The 26398-nt window shown below is 35.9% G+C and overlaps 1 protein-coding gene across 2 annotated transcripts in view; it reads right to left on the reverse strand.

Annotated features, from left to right (window-relative positions):
* Positions 1-2476: 2476 nt before the first annotated feature.
* Positions 2477-26398, reverse strand: part of cacna1fa (calcium channel, voltage-dependent, L type, alpha 1F subunit a) — a 31098-nt gene continuing 7176 nt past the window's right edge. The window contains exons 6-46 of one of the 2 annotated variants that reach the window (XM_059523914.1): positions 26195-26298; positions 25848-25990; positions 25064-25129; positions 24892-24958; positions 24769-24795; positions 24472-24632; positions 24147-24372; positions 23392-23599; positions 21775-21895; positions 21582-21654; positions 21390-21453; positions 20296-20353; positions 20098-20197; positions 19872-20001; positions 19164-19223; positions 18579-18685; positions 18418-18505; positions 16900-17007; positions 16668-16720; positions 16439-16585; positions 16158-16359; positions 15858-16016; positions 14034-14144; positions 13797-13880; positions 13612-13632; positions 13077-13208; positions 12912-12977; positions 12705-12796; positions 12419-12578; positions 11946-12073; positions 11763-11859; positions 11399-11501; positions 11059-11160; positions 10815-10939; positions 10194-10304; positions 9449-9681; positions 6412-6645; positions 4678-4982; positions 4478-4590; positions 3309-3626; positions 2477-2702 (exon numbers count right to left, since the gene is read on the reverse strand). In XM_059523914.1, coding sequence (XP_059379897.1) covers positions 2493-2702; positions 3309-3626; positions 4478-4590; positions 4678-4982; positions 6412-6645; positions 9449-9681; positions 10194-10304; positions 10815-10939; positions 11059-11160; positions 11399-11501; positions 11763-11859; positions 11946-12073; positions 12419-12578; positions 12705-12796; positions 12912-12977; positions 13077-13208; positions 13612-13632; positions 13797-13880; positions 14034-14144; positions 15858-16016; positions 16158-16359; positions 16439-16585; positions 16668-16720; positions 16900-17007; positions 18418-18505; positions 18579-18685; positions 19164-19223; positions 19872-20001; positions 20098-20197; positions 20296-20353; positions 21390-21453; positions 21582-21654; positions 21775-21895; positions 23392-23599; positions 24147-24372; positions 24472-24632; positions 24769-24795; positions 24892-24958; positions 25064-25129; positions 25848-25990; positions 26195-26298 — 5217 coding nt within the window. In that variant the 3' untranslated portion in view covers positions 2477-2492. Of the gene's footprint in view, positions 2703-3308; positions 3627-4477; positions 4591-4677; positions 4983-6411; positions 6646-9391; positions 9682-10193; positions 10305-10814; positions 10940-11058; positions 11161-11398; positions 11502-11762; positions 11860-11945; positions 12074-12418; positions 12579-12704; positions 12797-12911; positions 12978-13076; positions 13209-13611; positions 13633-13796; positions 13881-14033; positions 14145-15857; positions 16017-16157; positions 16360-16438; positions 16586-16667; positions 16721-16899; positions 17008-18417; positions 18506-18578; positions 18686-19163; positions 19224-19871; positions 20002-20097; positions 20198-20295; positions 20354-21389; positions 21454-21581; positions 21655-21774; positions 21896-23391; positions 23600-24146; positions 24373-24471; positions 24633-24768; positions 24796-24891; positions 24959-25063; positions 25130-25847; positions 25991-26194; positions 26299-26398 lie in introns of both variants that reach the window. The other variant, XM_059523913.1, reaches the window with a different exon arrangement.

Genomic DNA, 26398 nt, shown 5'->3' on the forward strand with positions numbered 1-26398 from the left:
AGCACTTATTTTATATACTTTATTGCTGAACTATTGACCTCAGCTTGGAAACAACGGACCTAATCGCCACAGCAGCAATGTTACCTTGTACTGGTAAGAGAGACATTCTCTACGATGATTGGCCGAGAAGACATAATGTGGGATAAGATGGAAGACATGCGTAACACCACTTTCACATTCTCCTCACAATCATGACGGTAGACGTAGGATCCACAGCTAGATCAATGAGTATAGAAGCCCTATGATTACAACAACCATCATTTGAAGTCACACAATTCTGAAATTATCATACATCATGGGATTTTTTTAATTATTAATCGTACAGAGGTCAAAATTATCGTATACCTGGCAACACGTTGCGTGAAGCTCACACTGTAAGTCACTTGCAGGTCATAATACGTAGATTACTTCTGATAAACCAATGGCCTTCAAATTTGTGCACTGAAGTGAAAGGCAGATTTACGCGTGTGTGTGTTAGACTGTGGCTTTGCACTGATCAGCCACACATTTATCAGCCACTAATTGCTGTCAGGTGCAGGTAGTGATGTTTGTCATGAGCATGTAAAAATATGCAAGTTACTTTTTAATGGAATGTAATTAATTTTGTACATACTGGATGCTTTGCATTTTAAATTTGCAGTTTGGATTCTTTCATTGTGAACTGACTAGCTGTGTTTACAGTTTATTAAATTTACACTATTGCTGCACTAAATATGCCCACTTTCATACTATAAAGGCAAAAACAGTATGTGGAAAATACTGTGTCCAACTTCTGCGATTCTAAAGTTGTAGAAAGTTAACAGTAATATAACAGATGTATTGAGATGAATACATTTATACTACCAATATTCATAATGCACTATAACATTATTAAACAATATTGTACGTCTAGACACAATGTGGTTTCAGCCGAATACATTTATACTACCAATATTCATAATGCACTATAACATTATTAAACAATATTGTACGTCTAGACACAATGTGGTTTCAGCCGGGGCTCATATTTTTACTTTGGGAAACTACATTTCTTATTGTAGGTTGTTGTAAACCGTAATTAACAACAGTAGCGCAGATGTTTCTGTAGCGTCTTAATAGTGACGCACAAGGCACTTAACTAAGCTGTTGAAAAAATGAAGTATGGTCACTTTGACATTTGTTGGTTATGTTGACTTGTGTTTCCAAACATCCAGTTAGGACTGTTTTTATCCACTGTCTTTATCTTGTATGCCTAGTAAGACCCTGATTAGCTGGTTCAGATGTGTCTAATTGGGGTTGGAGCTGAATTCTGCAGGACGGTGGCCCTCCAGGAGCAGGATCGGATACCACTGGTTGAGAGGAATTAAAATGCTAGCCTTATTTAGGAGAGAACATCTGAGTTCAGAGTTACTTGTCTTCTGTTTACCAGCAGCTCACAAATCAGTCAAGACCAGACATGCTTTTTAAAAGATGTTACTAAAGAACACAGAAGCCTGTTTTATTTGAAAGTGTTAACTTTACTAAACTGCTCTTGCATCGTTTGAGTTTGTGTGTGTTCAAGTATGATCTGCGAACATGCAAATAATACCCTGATGTATGGTGTGCATAATGCTACATGAGCAATGCTTATTTTTCTGTGAGAAAATATTGTGGATTTGATATTGTCTGATATTTGATATTTGATTTGATATTGTCTGATATTGTGGATTTGACGACTTCAGATTTGATTAAATGTAATTTTTACTGAAACTAAAGCCCCAATCGTTCCTTGCAATAAGTGCTTTGAAGATATCTGTGCATCAAGCAATGTGTTTTAGTCTGCAGTATGACTGATTGTGCATGGGATAGTTTATAACAAAGTAAAACAAATGCCATTAAATATACCCAACACTAAATATGAGCACACCGGGTACAGTCAGACTGGGGATTTATAGAGCGCAGTAGAACTGGCAAATGGAGAACACATCATGGCTATTGCATTTTTATTATTAGCCCTCAAATTTGAATTCCATTCATTGTCTCTGTGGAACCATCATGGATATTTTCCAGTCGGTGGGTTGAGATTGGGTTTTTTAGTTCACTTTTCCCAATTTTCTAAACTCATAATGCATAAACTTAACCTAGCGCCCAGTGGGTTAGAGCAAATCGAGTAAACCATAAAAAAAAATGCCCATCCTTGCAATTTCCCATTTTACAAAGTCAACATAAATCATTTATAATAAATGCTGAAACATTCCATAAAAAAAAAGATTTTGTGACTTTACACAAAGTTATATGAATAGTAATCCTTTAGTTTATTTAGGCTCTTACTAAATGTCTATGCAATGCAACAGGGGTGATGTCAAAGTGATCGCCACAATTTCCTTATATCTACTGAATCAAATGAATATAATTATTAAATCTACCAAACCAAGCTTAAAATGAAGAGGTGAATGTATCTGATTTTGTGATGCAGATATCATCACATTCACACTGACACTCTGTCCTGCGTTCACCAACAAACTGAAGCCCATTTAGTATGATATAACACAGTTCATCTCATCAGACAGATCCTCCTCAAAGCGTCCGGTCGGTTGTCCTGCCCTCCCTCGACTTATAAGGTCAGTTGCAGCACTCTCCATTTCATCAATAGTCATGTGACAGGCATCTGCAATCTCCCGCTTTGCAAAGTCAACAAATTTGGGGTCTTTGGCATATTGACCCAATCCTTCAGAGATCAGGATCTAAATAAATACGAAACAGGAAGACGTTACCTTACAACCAACAGAAACCACTGACTACACACAGGTGATCTCCATTTCACTATTTATTTGTCTGCCCAAACCAATTATTTGCACCAGTAATAATTTAGGAAATGTCATATCAAATAGAGTGCAAAAAATTGTGTTTTTAAATGGAACCATTTATTAAACCCTAAATCCAAAAATAATGTTTGCCTATGTGTTTTGAGTATCATATTTGATACATCAGGCTTTTATGGCTCATATAATATCATTAAGTAAGAATATGACACTTATACTTGAGGAATATAACACCTCAGTTTTATTCAGAGGTTCAAATTGAGTCAAATCATGCAAATTAAAAAAAATTATCAAAAACGTATAAATTTATATCAAATATGATAAAGTAGCCTTTATGGTGTTGTGTTTCCTTTATTTTTAATCACAGCCAAAAATCTAAATTAAGTCTATGCTTAACTGCTGTAAAGCCAATAAAGTCCAGCTTGAATAGTTTTTATAGCCACTGTACCTGCACATATAACAGCTATCCTTATTACTTATTTTCAGACAAAATGGATATTTTATACACTATTAAAAAAGTGCATTTACCGACTCCACGAGGCTGTCAGCGCTTCCCTTCTCTATGTATCCGGTGCTGTGTTGGGACGGCAGTCTGAGAGTGGTGTATGCCCGAGGCTGCTGGGCCATGCCTGCCATTCCACCGCCAATCCATCCGGGACGGGCCGATGCCGGCAGACTGGCGCTGCCATTGGTGTCGCCCCACAGTGCCTGAGTGCCCCCCACCTCGTCCACCAGCATGAGGGGAGCGTAAAGGAGACGGCCCCTTCTGGCCTGGTTGTTTGCCCAAGAGGCCGAAGAAACTCCAGATGAAATGCTGCTCCGCCGTGAGTCGTAGCTGTTGTTCGTCTGTTAGAGCAGGTACGCAAATCATTTTATTTATTTATTTTTTGGTGTGGAAAAAAGTGAGAATGTGTCATAATTTAATTTAATAATTAAATTAATCGAATTTAATTATATTTAATTCATAAATAATTTAAATAATAATGTATTACATTTTTTTTGTATAATCTTGATTTAAAGTAAATTGCTGCTGTATTCTCAGTTATACACTACATCTTTTCAACCCTGTTAAGCCTGAAATATGAAAAATATATATATATATCTATATATATATATATATATATATAGATATATATATTAAATTAATTTATTTTCTGACTATTTTTTTATTGAACTTATTTTTTTAATGTTGCTTGCTTTAAAAATAAAAATTATTTACATTATATTTAATATATAAGGCCTTTATAGTAATTTATTGACAAAAATGTTTTTTTAATTAAATTTACAATCCATGAAACCTATTTTGCTATGCGTTTATAGTTTCATCAGTGACAAAATAAGTATATTGTAAATATAAATGTAATTTTTTTCATTTAATGTAATATATAGATTTTATTAATATGAATAATAACCATCAAATTTAATTTGTAGCAAGAAGATTATTATAGCAAAAGAAGTTAGAGCAGGCTGCATTTATAAATAAATTATATAGATACAAATTTCAGCTCCTACTTAAATAGCAAGATTTGTATATAATTCAATATAATTCATTTAAAATAATGATTAAATTGTTTTTATTATGGTAGTCGTAATATACCATTAAATAAATTACAATGATGATATAAATTACAATGAAATAAATATACTGCAAATGCCTGCTATCCAGTGAGGTGTGGATCATGTTGGGCGAGGTGTACCTGTGCGAGTGCCCTGCAGGGTGGGGAGTTTTGATGGTAAGTGCCTGGAATGGGCAGATCTTCATTACTGGTCTGCCTTCTCAAACACTGGATGTTGAAGTTGGGCTTTCGACCTGACAGATACAGGAAAAAACAAACAATAGTTTCACTGAAGAGCTGTTATATTTTGTGCAGTGCAGAAATAAAGTAGTTGGTTTTACCTAAGGGAGTTGGGGGAAGCACACGTCGCCGGGGAGCGAAACCGTTGCCATTGTATCCATTAGAATTGTATCCATTGCTGCTGTTGCCGTTGCTGGAATAATGGTTGCCTGGATAACCAGTCCCATTGTTACCCTTAACATTGTAGCCATTTCCAGGGTAACCATTGCCATGGTAGCCACCAGCATCTTGGCTGTTGCCTTGATAACTGTTGTTGTTAATGTTACTGGGCTGAACTGGCGCCACACTTTCAATGCTCCAATTAAGTGCTGGTGTTTGTGCTGGAGGAACCTCAGGAAACCACTGTCTGTTCAAACATCAACACAAACTCAGATATATTAATTTATGAGCAACGTTTGTAAAATATGACAAAGTCCCTTCTGTATAAGTCATGCAAAGGTCCCAATATACTCACAGCAAAGTTCTTTTTTGTTCTTCGTTTAGGGGTAAAAAGAAAATTAAAATACCTTTGCAGTGGTTTACTGTTAGCAAACATCCCGACACTGACCACATTTGTTGAGAGCAGCGTTTAGATGAATATGTAAATATGTGCAGCGCGCTTTCCTCTCAGTAACAATGTAAACACAACTAAATGACAGCAGTGAGAAAACAGCAGTTAAGAAAGCATCTGATCATAGTGATGCGGATGTTTGCACCAGTTCTGCCATTCGTCACTCCAGTAAAGTTACGTCATGTTCATTTATATAGCACTTATACAATAGATTGCTTTAAAGCAAGTGGCTTTACGGTGTTAAACATGATAAAACAGTGTCAGTGTTGATTTCTATTAGAATTTTTCTATTATAATGCAGCTCTTCGGTGTGTTCATGTTTTAACATGCATCTAACCTCGACAGACTAGACTGAACATAAGAAATGAACCAGAGAATAGTTCTGTGTTAAAGAGGGCGGAGCTCCAGAGCCACACCTGTTATGTAATCACCTCTGACCAATTGTACTGTAGCTTGAAGGTGTTTACCAGCCGAAGTGAACTTATCTATTAAGTTTACTTTGACAAGCTGTTTTGAACTCCCAAAACTCAGAATGAACTTCATTTAGGCTCGATTTTGTTTGAAATGACATCACACTAGTTTGTTCTTTCATTGTAATTTATAGAAAAATATAAGTTTTTTTTTATTGTATTTATTTCTGGAAAGTTTGCTTTGGCAAACTGTTTAAGAACTCTCTAAAAAACAGTTTTGGACTGATTTTGTTTGAAATTACATTGTTCTTTAATTTTGCTTTAAGTATATCAGGGCCTTGACAGCATTGATATGAAAAGGTAGATGCCACATTCAGATGTCGATGAGTGTGCCATCTTGCAACAGTCTTGTGGCATCACTCACAGTGAAAATTAATTGCTGTGTCCCAATTCGAATACTATCTGTCCTAAATAGTACTTGAAATTTGAAGAGCAGATCCATACACGGCTGATATTGCCCTCAACCCATTACACGTTGGATGATGATTAGAAATACAAACATGCATAAAAAGTGTATAAAAAAAACTGTTTTAGTTTAGCAAAATCATCTGCTGAAGTCTATTGCAGATACAGATATTAATACATGTGTATAATTACAGATGCACTCAAGTTTTCACGGACTATTCCAATGTGGAGGATGACTTCTGTAAAATGGCCCATAGAAACAGCCGTTAATGATGCATCTACGTATACATATCAATGCATGACGGTGCTTGTTTTGGTGCATTATGGGTAGTCAAACATGTTGTACTCACCTATCGTTTGAGACAGCAATCTGAGGCTCCTCCTTGCTGACACTGCCTTGCTCCGTAGGATATGGCATCTCTGTGACTCCTCCTCCCATCACTCCCGCTTCTCCTCCTGTGACTCCTTCACCTCCACCTGTGACTCCTACTGGAGTGACAGTGACTCCTGTGACTCCTCCATTTTGCATTCCTCCATCCAGGGATGGTGAGGGAATATAGTCACTAACTCTGGTTGTGTCAGTCCTGAATATGAGAAATACATTGATAAATATATATATATATATATTTAAAACCTTGACGTCATCCTGTCAACTTATAGAATTTCCTTTAAGTTCTTCAAATCCCTTTTGAAATTATGAGTAGGCAAACAACTAAGAGAACAATCTTGTCTCCTGCTTTCCTTCATGCTAACTGCAATAAGCCATGGCTATAGTAGCTGATATTGCTCCACAATGATAGTGTGCTTTTAAGATGTTTAAAAGTAATACAAGAAAAAATCCATGGCACACTATAGATAGATTCAGAGCTCATCCTCTGAATTAAAGAAATGACAAAAAAAAAGCAACAGCCTGTCAGCAAAGTAAAAAAACAAAAAAACAAAGGCATTTATTGACTAATGGGAATGTGTTTTACTTCTGTTAATGTCCCTTCGCTGCTTTGCTCTTGGTGTGAATAGGCCTTAAATGACAGTTCACCCATAAATGAAAATTCTGTCATCATTTCCTAATACCCTATGACATTCCAAACTAGGATTTTCATATGATTTACACTATCTATTCAAAGTTTGGAGTTGGTAAGACTTTTTTTATATATATATTTTATAGTTTTTTATTTATTGGATTTTTTCCTGACATGTTGGTGTTATATCTTTCACTTGGCTGTTATAAGTTAATAAGTAAATACTGTATAAGTAAATACAGCTGGATAGAACAAAAACTGTGTCCGTCTTCATTTCAGGATGCAAAGCAACAAAATGTGATTATTTTAGGGGGGAGGGGGTTAATCTTTTCTGTACCCACTGTTTTTGAATATATTTTAAAATGTAATTCATTCCTGTGTTGTCAAAGCTGAAAAACCCCAGTCTACAGTGCCACATGGTCCTTCAGAAATCATAATTTGCTGTTTGTTGCTCAAGAAACATTTCTTATTTTTAATGTTGAAAAAAGCTGTGCTGTAATTTTCTTTTTTTAAATGTGTCATATGATGTGATTTAAATTCTTCTTTTATCTTTAGAGTGTTACAAGCTCTTGGTGCATAAAGAAGATCTGTAAAGTTGCAAAGACTAAAGTCTCAAATCCAAAGAGATATTCTTTATAAAAGTTAAGACTCATTCACACCCTCCTAAAATGCCTTGTTTAAACACGCATCTACACGTCTACATCATGATCTGGGAAGATTTGCATTACACCACCCAAATGTTCACACAAAGAAAGAAGGCATAACTCTGATTCTTGCTGTTACCGTCGCCAACATTTTGTGCAGTCAATGGTGTTGTGAAAGCGAAACTACTTTGTTCGGTCTTTCAAAAGAGGACACAACTAGAAAGTTGTATTTCAACACTGTTCCAGAACAGTCCAACCCAATATTCAGATGTGTGCTGCGCATTTTATGGAGGATGATGACTGTTTCCTGCACCATAAGCCTACAATGCTTCTGTAGAAAAAAGGCTGTTTCTATAAAGTTGGGCAGTTCAAACTTTGCAAGGACAGTCTGGCGCTTCTGACTCACAGCCTGTAAGTTTTTTATATTTAAATAATTTACCACTGATTATTCAAACACAAGTTTTGAGCAGTGTAGAGTAGTGCTTGTTGTTTCTATGATCACAAATGCAGACATGGTTTTATGTTTATGCGGTGCAATGTATATTCAGTAATTATATTCCCACTGGATGCAACAAATGCCTCGTTTGTAATGGGTTTTATTGGTTTTGTCTCATCTAGTGATGTGCGAGTCAAAAATTATTATTTTTTTTATTTAACCAGATCTTCTTAGTGACCCGGTGGAACCAGTTCACCAAATCGAACTGAAACATTTGAAATGGTTTGCATCTCCAGTACGCACTAATCCACAAATTGCTTAGGTTATTCTGTTTATAAACGTGCCTTACACTCCCTCTGATGCAAAACCAATATCCCAAGTTATTCAGTTATTCCTAACAGTACACTGCTGCTAAAAGAGAGCTGATGATGGGATGTGCACGAGCAGAGCAGCTGGACTGAGTCTCGGGCTGCTGGCCTGGGAATTGGCATCGTATGTTAAGGGGCGTAACATTGTTTGTGATAATTAATTCATGGTGCCAGGGTTTTCAACCAGGGGTCCCTGAAGGTACTGCATGTGGGTTGTGTGTTTTAAACTAAATAATGAAAATGAGTATAATGCAGTAATTGTAATGCTCTTGACGGAAATTATTAGAAATTGAGCTCAAGTGGTAGAGCATTGCATTAGCAAGCGCAAAGTTGTGGGTTCAAATCCCAGGGAACACATGTTAGGAGAAAATTGTTAGTCTGAATGCAGTGTAAGTTGCATTGAATAAAAGTGTCTGCTAAATGCATAAATGTAATAAATGTAAAATGGTTGACTGAGAGGTTAATGAGCATGTAAAGGTTGAAAACCCCTGCCATACTCACATTTTAGGGAACACTAGAGAGCATGATATCTACACAGCATGTGTCAAGCTTGGCAAGCATCACAACTCCCCAGAATTCAAACTTCTTAGCATATTTTCATGTTAAAGTTTCTAGAGTGTCTCAAAGCTGTAAGGTGATTTGTAAGCAAATTACAGTCCAATAAAAAGAGATTAAAATACTGTTAGGTACTGTTGGACTAAAATCTGACCAAATAACACATCCTTCAGTCATAATAGATCAAACAGCTTTCAGACCTCGAGTCTCTGAGCAGATCAAGCCATTAATGTTAAATTCTCTACTCTGGCAAGCTGCATTAGCCTCTGTTTATACAGGTATATTTCTATTCTTAGTGTGCTCCTTGCCTTTGGTTGTTATTCAGCATCCACAATGGGGTGAGTTTGCTGTGACTGGAGGCCCACCTGCCGAGCAGGGGAGACAACCTCTGAGGCTGTTCACTTATCACTGTGTTTTCGGAGAGGGCAGAGGCCGGACGGGAGTCCACCAGGGCCTCCTCCAGCATCAAGCTCCCACTGTGGACTCTAGGAGGAAGCTCAAAGCTCACTGTGGTCTCGTCCAGATGGGGCGGCATTGGGGTGCTTCTGGGAGTGGACATGGCCGATGTGGGAGGAGCATCACTGAAGACGCTGTCACTCTGCCGTCAAGGGAAACACAATTAATTACAATGTAATTAGAGACTAATTACAAATGCAAACTGGTTACACCTTAATTTGTGATTTTTACAGAAAAATTTACAATTAAGTACTACTTATTAACACCATGTAGAATTATGTATATACAAATACACATACATGAATATATAAATATTTTATATATAAACAAAACATTTTTCTCAAATATATAAATGCATTTGTGTGTATTTATATATACATAATAATTATACACAATTCACACACATATATTATGTGATTACCAGCAATCGTTTGACAGAAAACCACAGTAAAAAGTAATATTTTTTCACAATATTACAATTTTTTGCTCAAACACATTATTTATGTGCATGAAAAACATTTTTCAACAAATTTAACATTTTTAGCCCATAGTGCACATGAAACAAGGACATGAAAATAATACTGTTGGTAATCTTAAAGCACACTGATTTTACTATCCCCACTGGATAAGATGTTAGATGCTGGGTGTTCTTACCCTGAAGAACTCGTCTTCTTCCATCATCTCCCCCTCCAGCCCTTCCTCATCCTCCATCGCTATAGCCAGACGCATCTCTGGGGCCAGATCCTGTAGAGTGCGTAACCCGGCCTGGACCACACAAGACGAGAGTCAAAGATGTGTTGTGTGTTTCTGAGTAACATATCTGGCTCATGTAGTATGATATAGAGAGAATATGGATCTAAAAAACATATGCAAATCAATGCAGTTGCTGATATTTATATGACCCCACCCCCTAACAAAAAAAGAAAGAAATTCTGATAGCTTGAAATGTATTCAATGAGGTTTTAATAAAAGTATAAAATACTACTTGCATAAAATGCATATAAATATCAGTTGTCATTCTAAATCTCCCAATAATGTCTAAGTAAAATTTTATTTAAATCTTAAAAGATACGAACATCATCATAACATGAGTACTTAACTTTACTTATGTTAAGTATGTACTTTAAACAAGAAATAAGAAAGTACATGCTGTCCGATTCAGCTTTCTATACCATACTTAATTTTGCTGTTAAATATTATATCTTATAAATATATTATTTCTCATCTGATGCATGTAAAACACCCATTTGAAAAGCAAGACAACACATTGTTTACCTGGAGAGAGGCTGACTTGTCCTTGCCTTTCTTCTTCCTCTCTTTCTCCTTCCGCTTGCGAAATTTTTTGAAGTAGTCCTGAATCAAGAAGCTGGCATAGAACTTTCCTGCAGTCACCTCATTCCCTAAAACACAGAGAGATGGATTTTATAAAAAGACTTAAAAGGAAGTAGTTTTAAGTAAGTTTTATTTGTCATTTGATTGTCCGTATCTGCAGAACAGAAGATCTGATAACATACTGTACCTGAAGGAGGAGGTATAACTTCGTCTAGAAGTTTGGGTTTGGTGTGTTTCCAGATCTTTTTAATGATAGCTCTCAGCTCCTCGTTCTGCTGGTCAATGGGGCCTGTGGGGAATGGAAAGGTACTGCATCACTGTATTTAAAATAAGATTAACACTTCATTTTTTTGCTGTACTGTGCCAAATAGCAAACAGCAGAGTTGTTAAATCTATAAATAGCAACCTTTTTCATATAGAAGTTAATTTATAGAAATAATTACTAACATCCTCTCTTGTGAATGTTGACTTTGACAGAAGTAAGTGTATTAACTGTGTGTATGCTAGTGTGTGTGTAGAAGTTCTACCATCTGTTTTAATCTTGAGTGATGTTCTGACGAGAGCAAACAGAGTGGCATTGAAAGACACGGTGCCGTCAGCATGGAGAGGCACATTCATAGCAACCAATCTCTGCCGATGAGAAAGAGAGAGTCAAACAGAAAGGTGCAGAGATTAGTGATTGTAATGACATTGCTATGTGGAGCAGGTTGCTTGCTCATTCTGGGTAGATGTTTACTGGGCCTCACAGGACTTGCCAAGTGACAGTAAAGTCATTTTAAAAAGCTTTACAATAAATGCTGATTATAAATGTTTGAGAAGTTGTGTATGATTCGGGTTCCTCTTAAATGTAAGCGAACAGCCACTGACTGTACAAATCCAAGTCATGCTTACCCTACAGGCTACTCGATGTGGACAGAGTTTCCCAAAGCCCAGCGGAGGCTGAATTCTGCGCAACATGGTGACTACATCTAGATGTTTAATCCGTCCCCTGATGCAAAACGATACAAAAGTATTTGTAATTTAAATTTCTATACTAATTTAAGGCAGACACAAAGCTTGTATGATATCACTTACGTGGCCTCTGGGTCGTAATCTGACCAGACTCGTTTAAACTCATCGAGGTGATGAGTGCCCAGCACAGTCCAGTCTCTGGTCAGATACTCAAAGTTATCCATGATGACCGCGATGAACAAATTAATGATCTGAGAAAAACAGAATGGATCAGTTAATCACTGAAATATTTTTCAGTTTATTATTTTCAGAGATGGATTACTTAAATTTTGCATTTGCATTTTTGTAGTTTTTCCTCCCACGTCATGTGATTTCTGTTACCAGTTTTAAATGTACCTTTTGCAAAGAGTTGATGCAAGAATTTCGCGAGAGAACAAACTTTTGTGAGAAAAACATTTCTAGGGAATGCAAAATTTTGGTGAGTCAACTTAAAACTTTTGCAAGCGAAAAACAAAACTTTTTTGTGAGCTGATCATAGTTTCTTGGGGTAAAGCAAAAGCTTTACAGGCGAATGCGTTGCATGTTTTATTTCCTACCAGGAAGGCACAGAGTGCAAAGAAACTGATGAAATAGAGGTACGCCAGGTTGCTTCCGCAGCTGTACTCCTCTCCCGGCTCAAAGTCAGACTCCGGGTCACATCGACGCCCTGGCAGTGCTGCAAGCATGATCTGCTGCCACTGTTCACCTGTCGCACACCTGGGTTTGAAGTAGAAAAAAAGCATTCAATGAAATGTACTTGAAATCATTTACTAACTACAGATAAGCAGATTAACCAAACTCAATCCAGAAATCTACCAGGAGTTTAATGCTGTCTATGCTCACCTGAAGAGCAACAGTACAGCCATGAAAAAGGTTTGGAAATTGTTGTTTCGATTGAGCTCTGTGCTGTCATCTATAGCTATCTTCCCAAATGTCTGAGAAAAAGAAAAAAAAAACGGAAAAGAGAGTTTAAACTTCCCAATCTGTAACATTCCTCATGTGAGGAGAGGGAGCGAATGAACATAGACAAATGTATAAAGATGAACCCACCTGCATCCCAATCACACCATAGATGAAGAAGATCATGGCAATGAGTAGACCAACGTATGGCAATGCCTAAAGGTAAGCAGAGAGACAGGAAGAAATGATGTATATACACATATATAAAATAACTGAGAAATATAGATTAGCTTGTTTGTTTCCTAAATTTCTCACCTGTAGAGATTTAACAAAGGTCCAAAGGAGGGTTCGAATGCCTTCACCCTTACTGAGCAGCTTGACCAGTCGCATAACTCGGAAAAGACGAAAGAAGGTGATGGACACTTTGGCACTCTCCCCTTCTTTTCCCTTTTAAAAGTGGGGAAAGAAAATGACAGACCGAATATGAATGTGACTAAAGATTAGAGTTAACGAAGTCCCTGATCATGTCAGTCAGACATTTCAGTGTCAATTGTTTTGTTAAACAGTCCCAATATAATGCATGCTTTGCAAACTACATCAGAGGTTAAACATTTATAATAGGACATTTTAAAGAAAGAAAGACCAAAAAATTTGGAAAATGGTCAAGAAATATTCAATTCGAAAGACAATCAAATCATTAAATTGAGTTGAATTAAATTTAGAAAATAGCAGAGAAGCTCAAAAAGTCACCCTCATCTAATGCATAAAAACATAACATTTAAAAAAAGAACTAACATTAATATTAAAATGAATAGTTATTTTGCTGATGCATAAGGTGACATGTTCGTACCTCTCCATGGCCTCCTCCACCCTGAGTGAGTGACGGGACCATCATAATGCACACAGGAGAGCAGGAAACAGAAGAGATTATAGAAATTGATAAGTGTGTGTCTCTGTGATAACAAAAGATTAAGTAGCAAAAGTTCACACTGACTAGATTTGGACATCTCTCACAGATCAGATATAGTTACATACACTGAACTCTGCTATCATGATGTCCACCAAACTGCCCACCACTATCAGAGCATCAAAAGAGTTCCAGGCATCTATAAAATAGTGCTGTGTAGTCCAAAACACAAAGAGCGAGAGCAAGAGAGAGAGAAAACAGCACAAATGTCAAGGCACTAACACAAATGGACATGTCAAGTCTGCATATCGAATGACTTCTGAGTGAAAAGTGGAAGAGGAAGGACAGTGTGCAGCAGGTCTCACGTAAGGTCTCAGAGCCAGAAGTTTGATGATCATCTCAACCGTAAAGAGCGTAGTGAAAATCATGTTCAGGATGTCCATCACAGAGTTGAAGAGTTTGGACTGCTCATAGTGCTGTGGGTCACAGTCAAGTGAACTCATTAGTGCTCGAGACTATGACTAGAACGTCTCCCAGAGGAGCGCTAACTTCACATTGAAATATGATAGTTTGCAGGATCACTTCATCTTTCCATTTCTAATAATACATATGCAGCACACACACACACACATATACAACATTTCAGTGTTACTAAGGTCACCAGAAGTCTCTGTTTTTACACACGTGTTGTTTAAATTAGTTCTAAACTTTCACGTGTGCTGAAAGAGACCCTCTGAGAGCTGTTACGGTTACTCAGATAGTGTATTATGTGTGTGTGCACGCATTTGTGTGTGTGGGAATGAACACAGAAATGTGCTAAATTTGACAAAACATCCCTTTGTGGACATATTTATTTGTGAAATAGTAAAAAAAACAAAAACAAAGGGTAATACTTTCGTTTAGGGACCAGTTCTCATTACTAACTAGTCACTTATTAGCATGCATATTACTAGCGTATTGGCTATTTATTAGTACTTTTAAAGAATATGTTAATGCATTATTCTGCATGACCATATTTTAGATCCCTAAATCCTATCCCATAACTAAACATCTTTACTAACTATTAATAAGCAGCAAATTAGCAGTGTACTGTGGCAAAAGTTGTAGTTTATAGCTAATTAATGCTTAACTGCATGCTATTTACAACTACCGGTAATTGAAAATTTATTACAGTTTAAATTTATATTAAATGCAATTAATTGAACTTAAGAGTGTTTTAACCCCTTTAATAGACCTCAAGTTATTTTTATATGTAAATTACTTCTATTGTCTTTGAAATCAAAATGTACTGCTTAATGAACTGACATGCATTTATCGTAAAATAAATTATACTTTGATGTAATTTCTATTGATTCATGCATATGTGACCTGGACCACAAAACTTGTCTTAAGTGTACATTTTTCAACACTGAGATTTATACATTATCTGAAAGCTGAATAAATAAGCTTTCCATTGATTTATTAGGATTTGACACTATTTGGCTGAGATACAACTATTTGAAAATCTGGAATCTGAGGGAAAATAATCTACATATTGAAAAAATCACCATTAAAGTTTTTCAAATTAATTCTTAGCAATGCATATTACTAATCAAAAATAAAGTTTTGATATATTTACAGTAGGAAATTCACAAAATATCTTCATGGAACATGATCTTTACTTAATATCCTAATGCTTTTTGGCATAAAAGAAAAATCTATAATTTTGACCCATACAATGTTTTGGCTATTGCTACAAATATATTTTGTGGTCCAGGGTCACATATATGTAAATATATTTGTTATGATTAATATTTTTATAAAAGTATGTTATTCAACAGATGAAAATAAGTGTACTTCATTGAAGAGCAGAAAAGATTATTAAAACATAATGATTTAAAGTGTGCTTTAAGTCAAACTTTTAATTTGACATTATTACAACGTGCACTTTTTAAAAGTGCACTAAGTACACTTACATGGCCTTTTATTTTATTAATATTATTTTATATGCAAGTACAGTTTTTTAATATACTTTTAAGATTTAAAGTACAATTGAGGGGGTTTTCTCAAGGGATAGTATTAACAGTATAACTACAGTAGCTGTAAATAAAAACAATAAAAGTCTATGGAATGTCCCCATTCAGATAGCTATATGAATGTGTGTGTGTGTGTATGTGTGTGTGTGTGTGTGTGTGTGTGTGTGTGCGTACCTGTACAGCCAGTGCGAGTGTGTTGAGCAGAATGAGCAAAAACATGATGTACTCAAACTGAGAGGAATTGATGATCTTCCAGAATTTGAGTTGTGAGGGGTTTTTGGGGATGTAAATCTTTATGGGCTGAGCTTTCAATGCGTAATACACACACTGCCGCTGTGAGGAAAGGAGAGAGACACCGTGACACAGACAAGAAGAGCAACAAAAGAATCAAACGACTAGACTAGATGACCAAAGAAACATAACGTTGCATAACGTATTCAATATCTAAAGAAATGGCCCTGAATTCAGACTAACCTGGTTTTTATTTAGTTCACAGTTTTTAAACTCAGCCTCTCCTTGTTCACGGAACGTGATGATGACAAAACCCACGAAGATGTTCATCATGAAGAAAGCGATGATGATGATATAAATGATAAAGAAGATGGAAATCTCAACACGGTAGTTGTAGATTGGGCCTCTGTTCTCTGCATTAGCATCAATGGCTTTATATAAGAGCCTGTGAAATACATGAAAGACAATTAAAGTTTGGAGGATCCACTATCAGTGTTGTTGTGTTGAGTGGTTTTCTCACTCACTGTGGCCAGCCCTCAAATGTGGAGACGGTGAAGAGCGCCAGCATCCCCATCAGCACGTTGTCAAAGTTGAAGTCGCTGTTCTCCCAAACTCTCTCCCTCACCATTGGATGGTTCATATCACCATCTTTGAACACCACAAACGTGCCCCTGAAACAATCACACACACAAGTCTCAGAAAATAACTCAACTGTGAGTGCAAAGCAAACACATTTATGAGCAAACCACATACTTGCACTCTTCAGGTGTATGTTTGGCCTCATCCGTACATCTGTAGAACCGGCCCTGCAAGAGGGATTACATTAATGTTAATCAGCAAGAAAATACTTATTATCAGGAAAGTTACTACATTTTAATAAATTGCTGACTGATAAAAAGACGGATCATTTTTTTCTTAGGAAATAATGAATTGAAGAATCAAGCACAATAAGACCAGGAATATGCATTCATTTGAGTTTATGCACCTTGAAAAGCTGCACACCAATACAAGCGAACATGAACTGGAGGAGAGTGGTGACGATGAGGATGTTGCCAATAGTGCGGATGGCCACGAACACACACTGAATCACGCTCTGAAGACACAAGCAGCAACACTCACTGAAGGTTATGAATAAACATAACTGGAAATAATGAACACAATGGTATTTAGGGCAGCATGACACATTGCAATCTATAATTCTGATGGTTATGACTTACAGCTTAGGAAAATAAAAATAAAAATTACCTCTTGGGCTCGTATAGAACATGCAACCACAATTATGGGAAAGACTACTGACTTGACAAGGAGGGTAAAGCACAGAAGGTCACTGCTGAAAGGACTAGCTGTTCAAAGAGTGCTGTATCAAAATATATTCATAGAAAGTTGACTGCAAGGAAAAGGTGTGGTTGGAAAAGGTGCACAAGCAACAGGGATGACCACAGCCTTGAGAAGATTGTGAAGAAAAGCCGATTCAAGAACTTGGGAGAGCTTCACAGTCAGCACATCAAGAGTCACTACACTCAGACATCTTCAGGAAAAGGGCTAGAGCTGTCACTTTCCTATAACCAAGCCACTCCTGAACCAGAAGAAAACGTCAGAAGCATTTCACCTGGGGTAAGGAGAAAAAGAACTGGACTGTTGCTCAGTGGTCCAAAGTCCTCTTTTCAGATGAAAGTAAATTTTGCATTTCATTTGGAAATCAAGGTCTGGAGTCTGGAGGACGACTGGAGAAGCACAAGCTGCTTGAAGTCCAGTGTAAAGTTTATGAAGTCAGGGATGATTTGGGTGCCGTGACGTCTGCTGGTGTTGCTCCATTGTGTTTTATCAAGTCCAAAGTCAATGCAGCCAACTACAAGGAGATTTTGGAGCACTTTATGCTTCCATCTGCTGACAAGCTTTTTGGAGATGCTGATTTCATTTTGCAGCAGGACTCTAGCATCTGCACACAGTCCCAAAACCACTTCCAAGAGGTTTGATGACCATGATTACTGTGCCTGATTGACCAGCAAACTCACCTGACCTGAACCTCACAGAGAATCTATGGGGTATTGTGAAGAGGAAGAGAAGTAACATCTTACAAACAATACAGAGGAGCTGAATCGCAAGCTGATCGCCTCCATGCAATTCGTGCAAAAGGAGCCCCAACCAAGTATTGAGTGCATAATTAAATCTGCTTTGGAGATCTTGAAAATTCCTGTTTGTTATATATTTTTTGATTGATCTTTGAGAAAATATTCTAATTTTTTGAGATACTGAATTTTTAATTTTCCTAAGCTGTAAGCCATAACCATCAGAATTAAGACAAAAAAACTCTTGAAATATTTCAGTTTGTGTGCAATGAATCTATAATATAAAAAAGTTTTTTAAATTTAATTACAAAAAAATAAAGAACTTTTCCATGATATTACATTTTTTGGAGATGGACCTGTATCATGCAGGTCTAATGGTACTGGATGAATGGACTGTGGATGTTAGTATGGAGAAATGCATTGTGAGCTTGTACCTTGAGTCCCTTTGCTCTGTTGATGGCTCGAAGAGGCCTGAGCACTCGCAATACTCGAAGAATCTTCACCACAGAAATGGCACTTGAACTAAATACAGAAATGACAACAAATAAAAAATGAATCGACGAATAATTGAACTAAGTGATAGATGGAGACTTACTGCAAGAAGAAAGAGGTGAGAGATACGCTGACGACCAGAAGGTCCAGCAGGTTGAAGGCGTTTCTGCAGAAGGAACCTTGATGAAGGAAAGCTCCATACACAGTCATCTGAACAACACACCGTCACACATTTTCATTAATACACAAAAGTTTAGCAAATGTAAAGTTTCAACTCAATTTGCACAAACAACTGATTCTTTTGCACATGACCGATCCCTTGTCAGAGCCCAAAACCAGTGTTAGTTTAGTATGATTTTTATGCTTTTAAAGTTATTAATACATTTTATTTTGAATTAGCTTTATATTCAGATTTCATTTAAAATTGAGTTACATTTTTAGTATTTTTTTTATTTATTTATATTTTAGTTTTAGTTAGCAGTTGTTGTACTTCCTTATTGAAGTTATTTTAGTTAGTTGCCAATGCAACATTTCTACTTTTTGTTTTAGTAAAGGTTTTCAGTATATTATTTCAATTTATAAAAATATTTAGTTTTTAGTTTTAGTTGACAATAATACCCCTGGCCTTTATTGGACTTGTAGAAAAGATAAAAATCAGTTTGAAGCAGAGAGATGATTGATAGTTTACCTTAAACATGATCTCGATAGTGAAGACGGTGGTAAAGACATAATCAGCATAGCCCAGCATCTATCATAAGACATAAAGACAGCATTCATATAAAGGCACCTGGTCAGTCTCATAATTTCATATCATATTACACATAAAAAAAATATATTTTTTAGGATCATTAAGAAAAAAATACATTATTTAAATAGTAATTTAAGAATACAATTGTAAACATACTATTTGCTGATTTTAAGGAAAACAATACAGTTAACAGATAAATATTTAAATTACATGCTGTGATTATATTACAAAATTAAATGATTTTGCATTGAAGTAATAAGTGTGAATAATACATTTGTACTTACAATAATAAAATCTCACAATATAAAAAATATATATATTATTTTCTTGATGTAAAATATAATTGATTTGGGCTGAAATATTAAAGTCTTCATGGGATTCATCAACATATGTGGTTTAGCCTTTTTTAAACTAGAGATAGTACTTTAAGGCTAGTTTAATCTCTATAGAGCAAATGGGATGGAGTTTGGGAATCATGGGAACCACGGTCCTCTTGAGAAAAGCCATCCAACGGGGACACAACATCTACATGATATAATAATCATTTTGTTCACTATTTTTATCAATGGGAATACTGAAAGATCTGCACACAGACTGGCCTTCAAGCACTTGGATCTAGTCCTCTATTCTAGAGGTGCATGGACTTACAACATTCCTGACAGAATGAGTTTTGATTGGGTCTTCAGCAGCCAATGAAAAACTACTGAATATGATGAAGATGAGGATGAAGTTGGTGAAGTAGTGATGATGAATGAGGTTGTGGCAGGCGACTCTGAGACTAAGTGAATATTAGCATGGTCAGTTTCAGGTCAAAGATGTGAAAAAATAACATTATTAACCACCATCATTTGTACGATTTTCATTTTTAACATACCAGTTTTTCTTCCCGAGGATGAAAAAAGAACTTCCATCAGGAATGGGTACAATTTTCTCTTTGGGTTGAAAACTTTCAACTTTCATGGGAGTGCCTATACCTTTAGAGAATATGAAGATTGAAAAAAAAAATTGTCATTAAATAAATTCACATATATAATGAATGTGAAAATAAAGCGTTGGACGGGACATAATTTACCCTCAAGTCCTTCAATTGCTCTCAACTCTTCATGCTCTTCCCAATCGTCCACATCATTCTAAATTATTAAGAACAAGACAAATATAAAGAATAATATGATCATAGAAATTCTATAAGTGGATCATTTACATAAATTATAATCAACAGACAATATTGAAATTCTCAGTCAAATGGAAATCACTTGCTTAATAAATGTCTTTGATCATATAATACATGATTAATAAGTGTATATGAAAATATTTTTTTATTCATCAAAATGTAATAACATTTACTTTTTCCACTGGAAAAAAAAACATTAATATTAACCAATTATATCAGAACAGATTTGCAGAAATGTATCATTACATCACTTGCTCAGTAATGGATTCACTGCAGTGAATGGGTGCCGTCAGAATAAGAGTCCAAACAGTTGATAAAAACATCATAATAATCCTCGAGTAATCCACACCACTCCAGTAATGTGGTAAACAAGCTGAAAAAAACTGTGTTTGTAAGAAACAAATCCATCATCATTTAACTTCAAAGTTCAAACTGTTGCTTTCGTCAAAAATTTTAGTTCTCTATCCATAATACTGCATAGATTTAAAAAACAAATCTACTTATCGGAATCAGGAGAGAAATATGTACAGATCAAGCACGTTTTACCAGTGAAAACAGCCCAAAACAGCTCTAAACAAATATGTTGTAGGATTTTGATGCAACAGAGGATGAACTTTTCACTGAAGGAAGCATTATTATGGATTATGGAGTCAAATTTTGGCCAGAGGAATCATTTAAAGTTTTAATGCTTTAATGATGGATTTTGGTGATTACAAACATGCAGATTTTCACTTCACAAATTTACTGATGGACAAGAGAGGTGTGGATTACTGGTGGATTATTGTGATGTTTTTTTCAGCTCTAATTCTGACGGCACCCATTCACTGCAGAGAAACAAGTGATGTGATGCTACATTTCTCCAAATCTGTGCCAATAAAGAAACAAACTCATCTGCATCTTGCTTTGCCTAAGAAGTGCATTTTCATTTTTGGGTGAACTATTTCTTTAAATGTGTCTCAAATGCAGAGAGAAAGAAAGAGCTCTCCAGAACTTACTCCAGCTTCGTCTTCCTCTCTGTCTTCATCATCCTCCCATTCCTCCTCCTCTTCTTTTCGCTCTCTTTAAAACAACAAACAGATTGAGCTCTGTGCCTGTGAATGCAGGACAATAAAAAGGATGTGCACATTTTGCTTCTGTCCCGTATGTGTGTGTGTGTGTGTGTGTGTGTGTGTGTGCATGCTGCCTACTCTTTTTTCTTTTTGCCTCCATCTCCAGCTAAGTTGTCCACAGCGATAGCCAAGAAGACATTCAACAAGATGTCTGTATGACAAAGTCAAGGGCCAGAAACGAGACTCCAGATACAAGATTAGAACAGCCATATAAAAATATGGAGCTTATAGAGTGAATGTATTTTATACATATTTCACATTGAAAAGATACAGTTACCACAGACAAAAAGAATGACAAAGTAAATGGAGACAATCATATTGGGAAACACTGGTCCTCCATACGCCATGATGCCATCATACATGACTGAGTTCCAGTCCTCTCCTGTTAGGATCTACATAAGAAACAGCTTCAGTTTACATCTCCCAGTTCAGTACAGAAACTACTGTATTCTGAATCTTTTCTCAATATCGTATCATTTGTATAGTATAATAAAGATGTCTAGAACCATCATTAAAATGAATGCTAATAAAAATCTATCTTTGTTTTGGAAAAAAAAAGCCACTTCTCACACAATCTGTAGATGCACATAAGCCTATACTCCCTTGTGAAAAAGAAGTGCACTTAATTGTATTGAATGTGCACTTGTAGTGTTCTTTAAATCTTAAAAGTATGTTTAAAAAAATTGTATTGGCAGATAATATAATATTAATGAAATATAAGGCCACTTAAGTGTATTTAAAGAGAGACACTTTCAAGGCACTTAAGTACCCTTTTAAAAAAGGCACTTTAATAATGTCAAATTAAAGGTTTTACTTTAAAGTACATATTAACCCATTATGGTTTAATAATCTTTTGTCATGCTTTAAATAAGTGCATTTATTTTGATGCTAACATACTGAAGCACATTATAATTTTAAAACTAACATGTTATTTGATATTACATTTAAAGATAATATTTTAAATTACAAATATATTTAAATACATGACATCCAGGTTTCAGTAGAAATTACATTAAAGTATTTTTTAGTTTACCATGTACATTCAGCAGTACAGTTTAACCATAATTTAAAGAGTAGTAACAATGAAATATTAATTATGCAATTACACGTAAAGACTACTTAGGTCCCACTTAAGTTGGTCGATAAAAGCACTCTAAATTTCAGCTAATTACACTATTAAACTATATCTATATGATTTTAAATCTTTATTTAACCTCAGAACGATCTCAAAGTAAAAAGTGGCGCTAAAGTCTGATTTTATGGTGGCTGTGCTTTAAAATTAAATTATTATAATATTAATTCAAGAGATGAAGGATTGCAGTCTGACAGTAATCAGTGTTGAGTCCTGCTGTAAGGTTAACCCTGCCTGCTTTAAATGTTTCTAAATGATTTGTTAAAAATGTACAAAAGAAATGTAATCAGTTACATTAATAAAGTAATTAAAAGTTACACTACTATTACATTTTAAATCACATAACTTGTATTCTGTAACCTATTACATTTCCAAAGTAACCTTCCCAACACTGTTTAGAAGTACTAATATACAGCCAATATGTTAATAATATGCTAATAAGCAACTAGTTAATAGTGAGAATTGATCCCCTATACTAAAGTGTTACCATGATTTCTTTATCTGTGTAGATTTATTGTGTTAATACCATCATCTGGTCAAAATTTCATGGGAATTGCTGCATTGGAACTGTGTTTAATTAAACAAATGTTGGTGTGTTAAATACTTATTTATTAAATCAGTTAAAAAAGCACACTCTTTTTCACACGGGATACCTTTACTTTCCACAGTTTTTAGGAGTTTAGATGAGGAGTTAATTGTCATTTAGAAAAACACGGTTAGAAAAAACACAAATGACTTCGTAACAGAGGCAGTAACCTGGAAACAGGTGAGCAGGGCAGATGGAAAAGTGTCAAAGGTGCTTCTTTTCATTTGAGTCTCATCAAAGTTGAACTTTCCGCCAAAGAGCTGCATGCCCAGGAGAGCGAAGATGATGAGGAAGAGGAAGAGCAGCAGCAGCAGGGAGCAGATGGCCTTCATCGAGTTCAGCAGAGAGCTCACCAGGTCTGATAAAGCAGCCCAGTGTCTAAAGAGAGACCTCAACCAATTCAGCATGACTCTGAAAATGACTCTTAAAAATCAGCATGACTCTCATTGGGTATTCATTTAATAAGCTCTCATTTTTTAAATAAAATCGAAAAGGCATAACAGGATAATTATAATGAACTAAAACTAACATTAAACAAAATCATTACTTGAAAAAAAAAAAAAATATATATATATATATTCAAATCTAGCAAAATAAAAGTGTAATTTTAGCTAGCAGCCAAGGCGAAATTTCTCATTTTCATTTACTTTACCTTAAAACTGAAATAATGAATGAAAACGGTATATATATATCAGGTAATGGGCAGAAATCAGTTTATTTTTAAGCCGTTTATGACCTTACGTTGATAAAGGAAACGATTTAACATGTTAACATGACCACATGCGCTGTCATCTGTAATCGGTTTAAAAACATGCATGTAAAAGCACTCAATGAAACCAAAACTAAACTGAGACACATGACTCTTTACTCACTCACTAATCACAGTGATTCTCAAACAGATGGAAACACTTCTGAGCTGAATCACCTCGTGACTTTGAAGATACGGAGCAGACGGACGCAGCGCAGCACAGAGATCCCGATGGGGGGGATCACGTCCATCTCCACCAGCACCGTCTCCAGAATCCCTCCACACACCACGAAACAATCGAAACGGTTGAAGAGCGCCATGAAGTAGATCTGAAAGCCGAAGCTGTAGATCTTCATCAGCATCTCCAGCGTAAACAGAGCCAGAAGGATCTTATTTGCTCGTTCTGGGACATTAAAGAGACCGTGTTTAAGACAGGGTCAATTCAGGTCATTGAAGGCAAACTCTCTCTCTCTCTCACACACACACACTCACACACACACACCCTGTATGTCGGTGAGCCACTGGGGTTGGCTGTAGTGTTCAGAGGCGCTGGCGGCCGTGTTGAGGAACACCAGCAGTAGCACCAGCCAGTAGAAATTGGTGGATTTGACAGCCACACGGCAGTTCTTCCTGATGACCAGATTCAAGTGGTACAGCTGCTCACTGAGAAAGAGAAGAATCGGCAAATATATCAATACATTAAATGAATATGAAACGTTAAAAAAAATAATGCATGTCAGAAATGAAGAGAAGAAATGTTGGGGTTCTGGTAAACATTATTTAACAAATAAACACCTACCAGAAGCTTATAGCCATCAGTCGTGCCCTAAGGAACATAAGAGAATTTAGATCAATGTTAATCAAAGATCTGGTGATTAACACTTCATAATGGATTGAACAGCAGTGTGAACATTGTACTTACATTATAGATGAACAGCAGCCACTGTCATCATCCAGGAACGCTTCAAACTCAGAGTCTGAATCTGATTCTGTACAAGAGAAGGACTGAATGTGTAACTCAAAAATAAAGTCAGATCTGTGTTATGTCATTTAAAAATACATTTAAGAAATCTGAGTGAAACTGTCTGCAGTACCTCCATCTTCACTGTGTTTGTACCAGCCATATTTCTTCATCATCTTTTTCTTAGCCACCACAGCACCTGCCATTTACACCACAAAAAGACAACATGTACAAACAAAAATTTGGTTTTATTGACTGAAAAAAAATATCTAAAACCTGTCCATCATGATAAACAGAGCTGGCTGTGCTAGTGGAAATGAAAAGCACTTAATTGTATTGAACTAAAAGTATATTTCTCAAATCTTAAAAGTATATTTTTTAAATAACGGTACTTGCAAATAAAACATTAATGTGATAAATTGCCACTGTAAGTGCACTTAAAAAGAGTCCCCTTTCATGGCTATGTTTCTGTTCCTTTTTTTGTCCTTTTTAAGTACACATTTAAAAAAGTTTCAAATGAAATGACATTCATGCATATTTTAAGTGCTTGTCAGTTTTTCCAAGTTCAATAGAAGTAATTATGAAATTACAGATAAAGAGTCCTACTTGGTACAAAACGCAATAAGGTCAGCTAATTGCATTTAATATATATTTAAACTTTTTTTAATTGCAATTATCATGCAATCAAGTGTCTAAAACATTAAGTATATTCTTTTGAAGTATATTATTTCTCTAATAAGTACTCCTTTTAAAATATGTGAGTGTGTACTACTTTTTCACATGGATGGCACGTCATGTGATATTCTATCATCTTCTGGGGGCAAAAGTGTTTGTTTATAAACGATGTGCTGCTCACTCTCTGTATGATAGTGTGATTATGTGTAATATGAAAGGAATACTAAACAAACTTATATTACGTTTATTTCCATCCTCATCCATGTCCTCTGCTTCGATGAGCCAGTCCATGTAACCGATCATGTCCTCCTCCATCTGCTGTTTCTCCTGGGCCTCCTGCAGCTCACCTCGACACACGGCCTTCTCTCTCTCTTTAGAGAACTCACTGTGAAGAGAGAAAGACACACGCATTACAGTCCAGACCTTCACAAGATGACAGCCCAACAACTGACATCACAAGTCCCCCTTAACCTTAAGTCTCATATATTTACATAGCAGTATCAACTATTAAATATACTACACTACACTACTATAAAAACATATATATGAGTTAAAAGGCCCAAAAGGGATCAGGGCTGGAGTCACTCACCCGCTCAACACACCCAAAACAAGATTGAGGACAAAGAAAGATCCAAAAATGACCAGAGACACAAAATAAATCCAAGGCAGCTCAAACCCGATGGAATCATTCATCTGAGAGAAACAGTAAGATGTTATAAAGCTGAATATCTGCTCTCAAGTGTTTTCTGAGTGGTGTAGGTTGGATATAAATGTAATCAGACTGTACTAACAG

Source organism: Carassius carassius, chromosome 34, assembly GCF_963082965.1.
Source record: "Carassius carassius chromosome 34, fCarCar2.1, whole genome shotgun sequence".
In the NCBI taxonomy this organism is placed as follows: domain Eukaryota; kingdom Metazoa; phylum Chordata; class Actinopteri; order Cypriniformes; family Cyprinidae; genus Carassius; species Carassius carassius.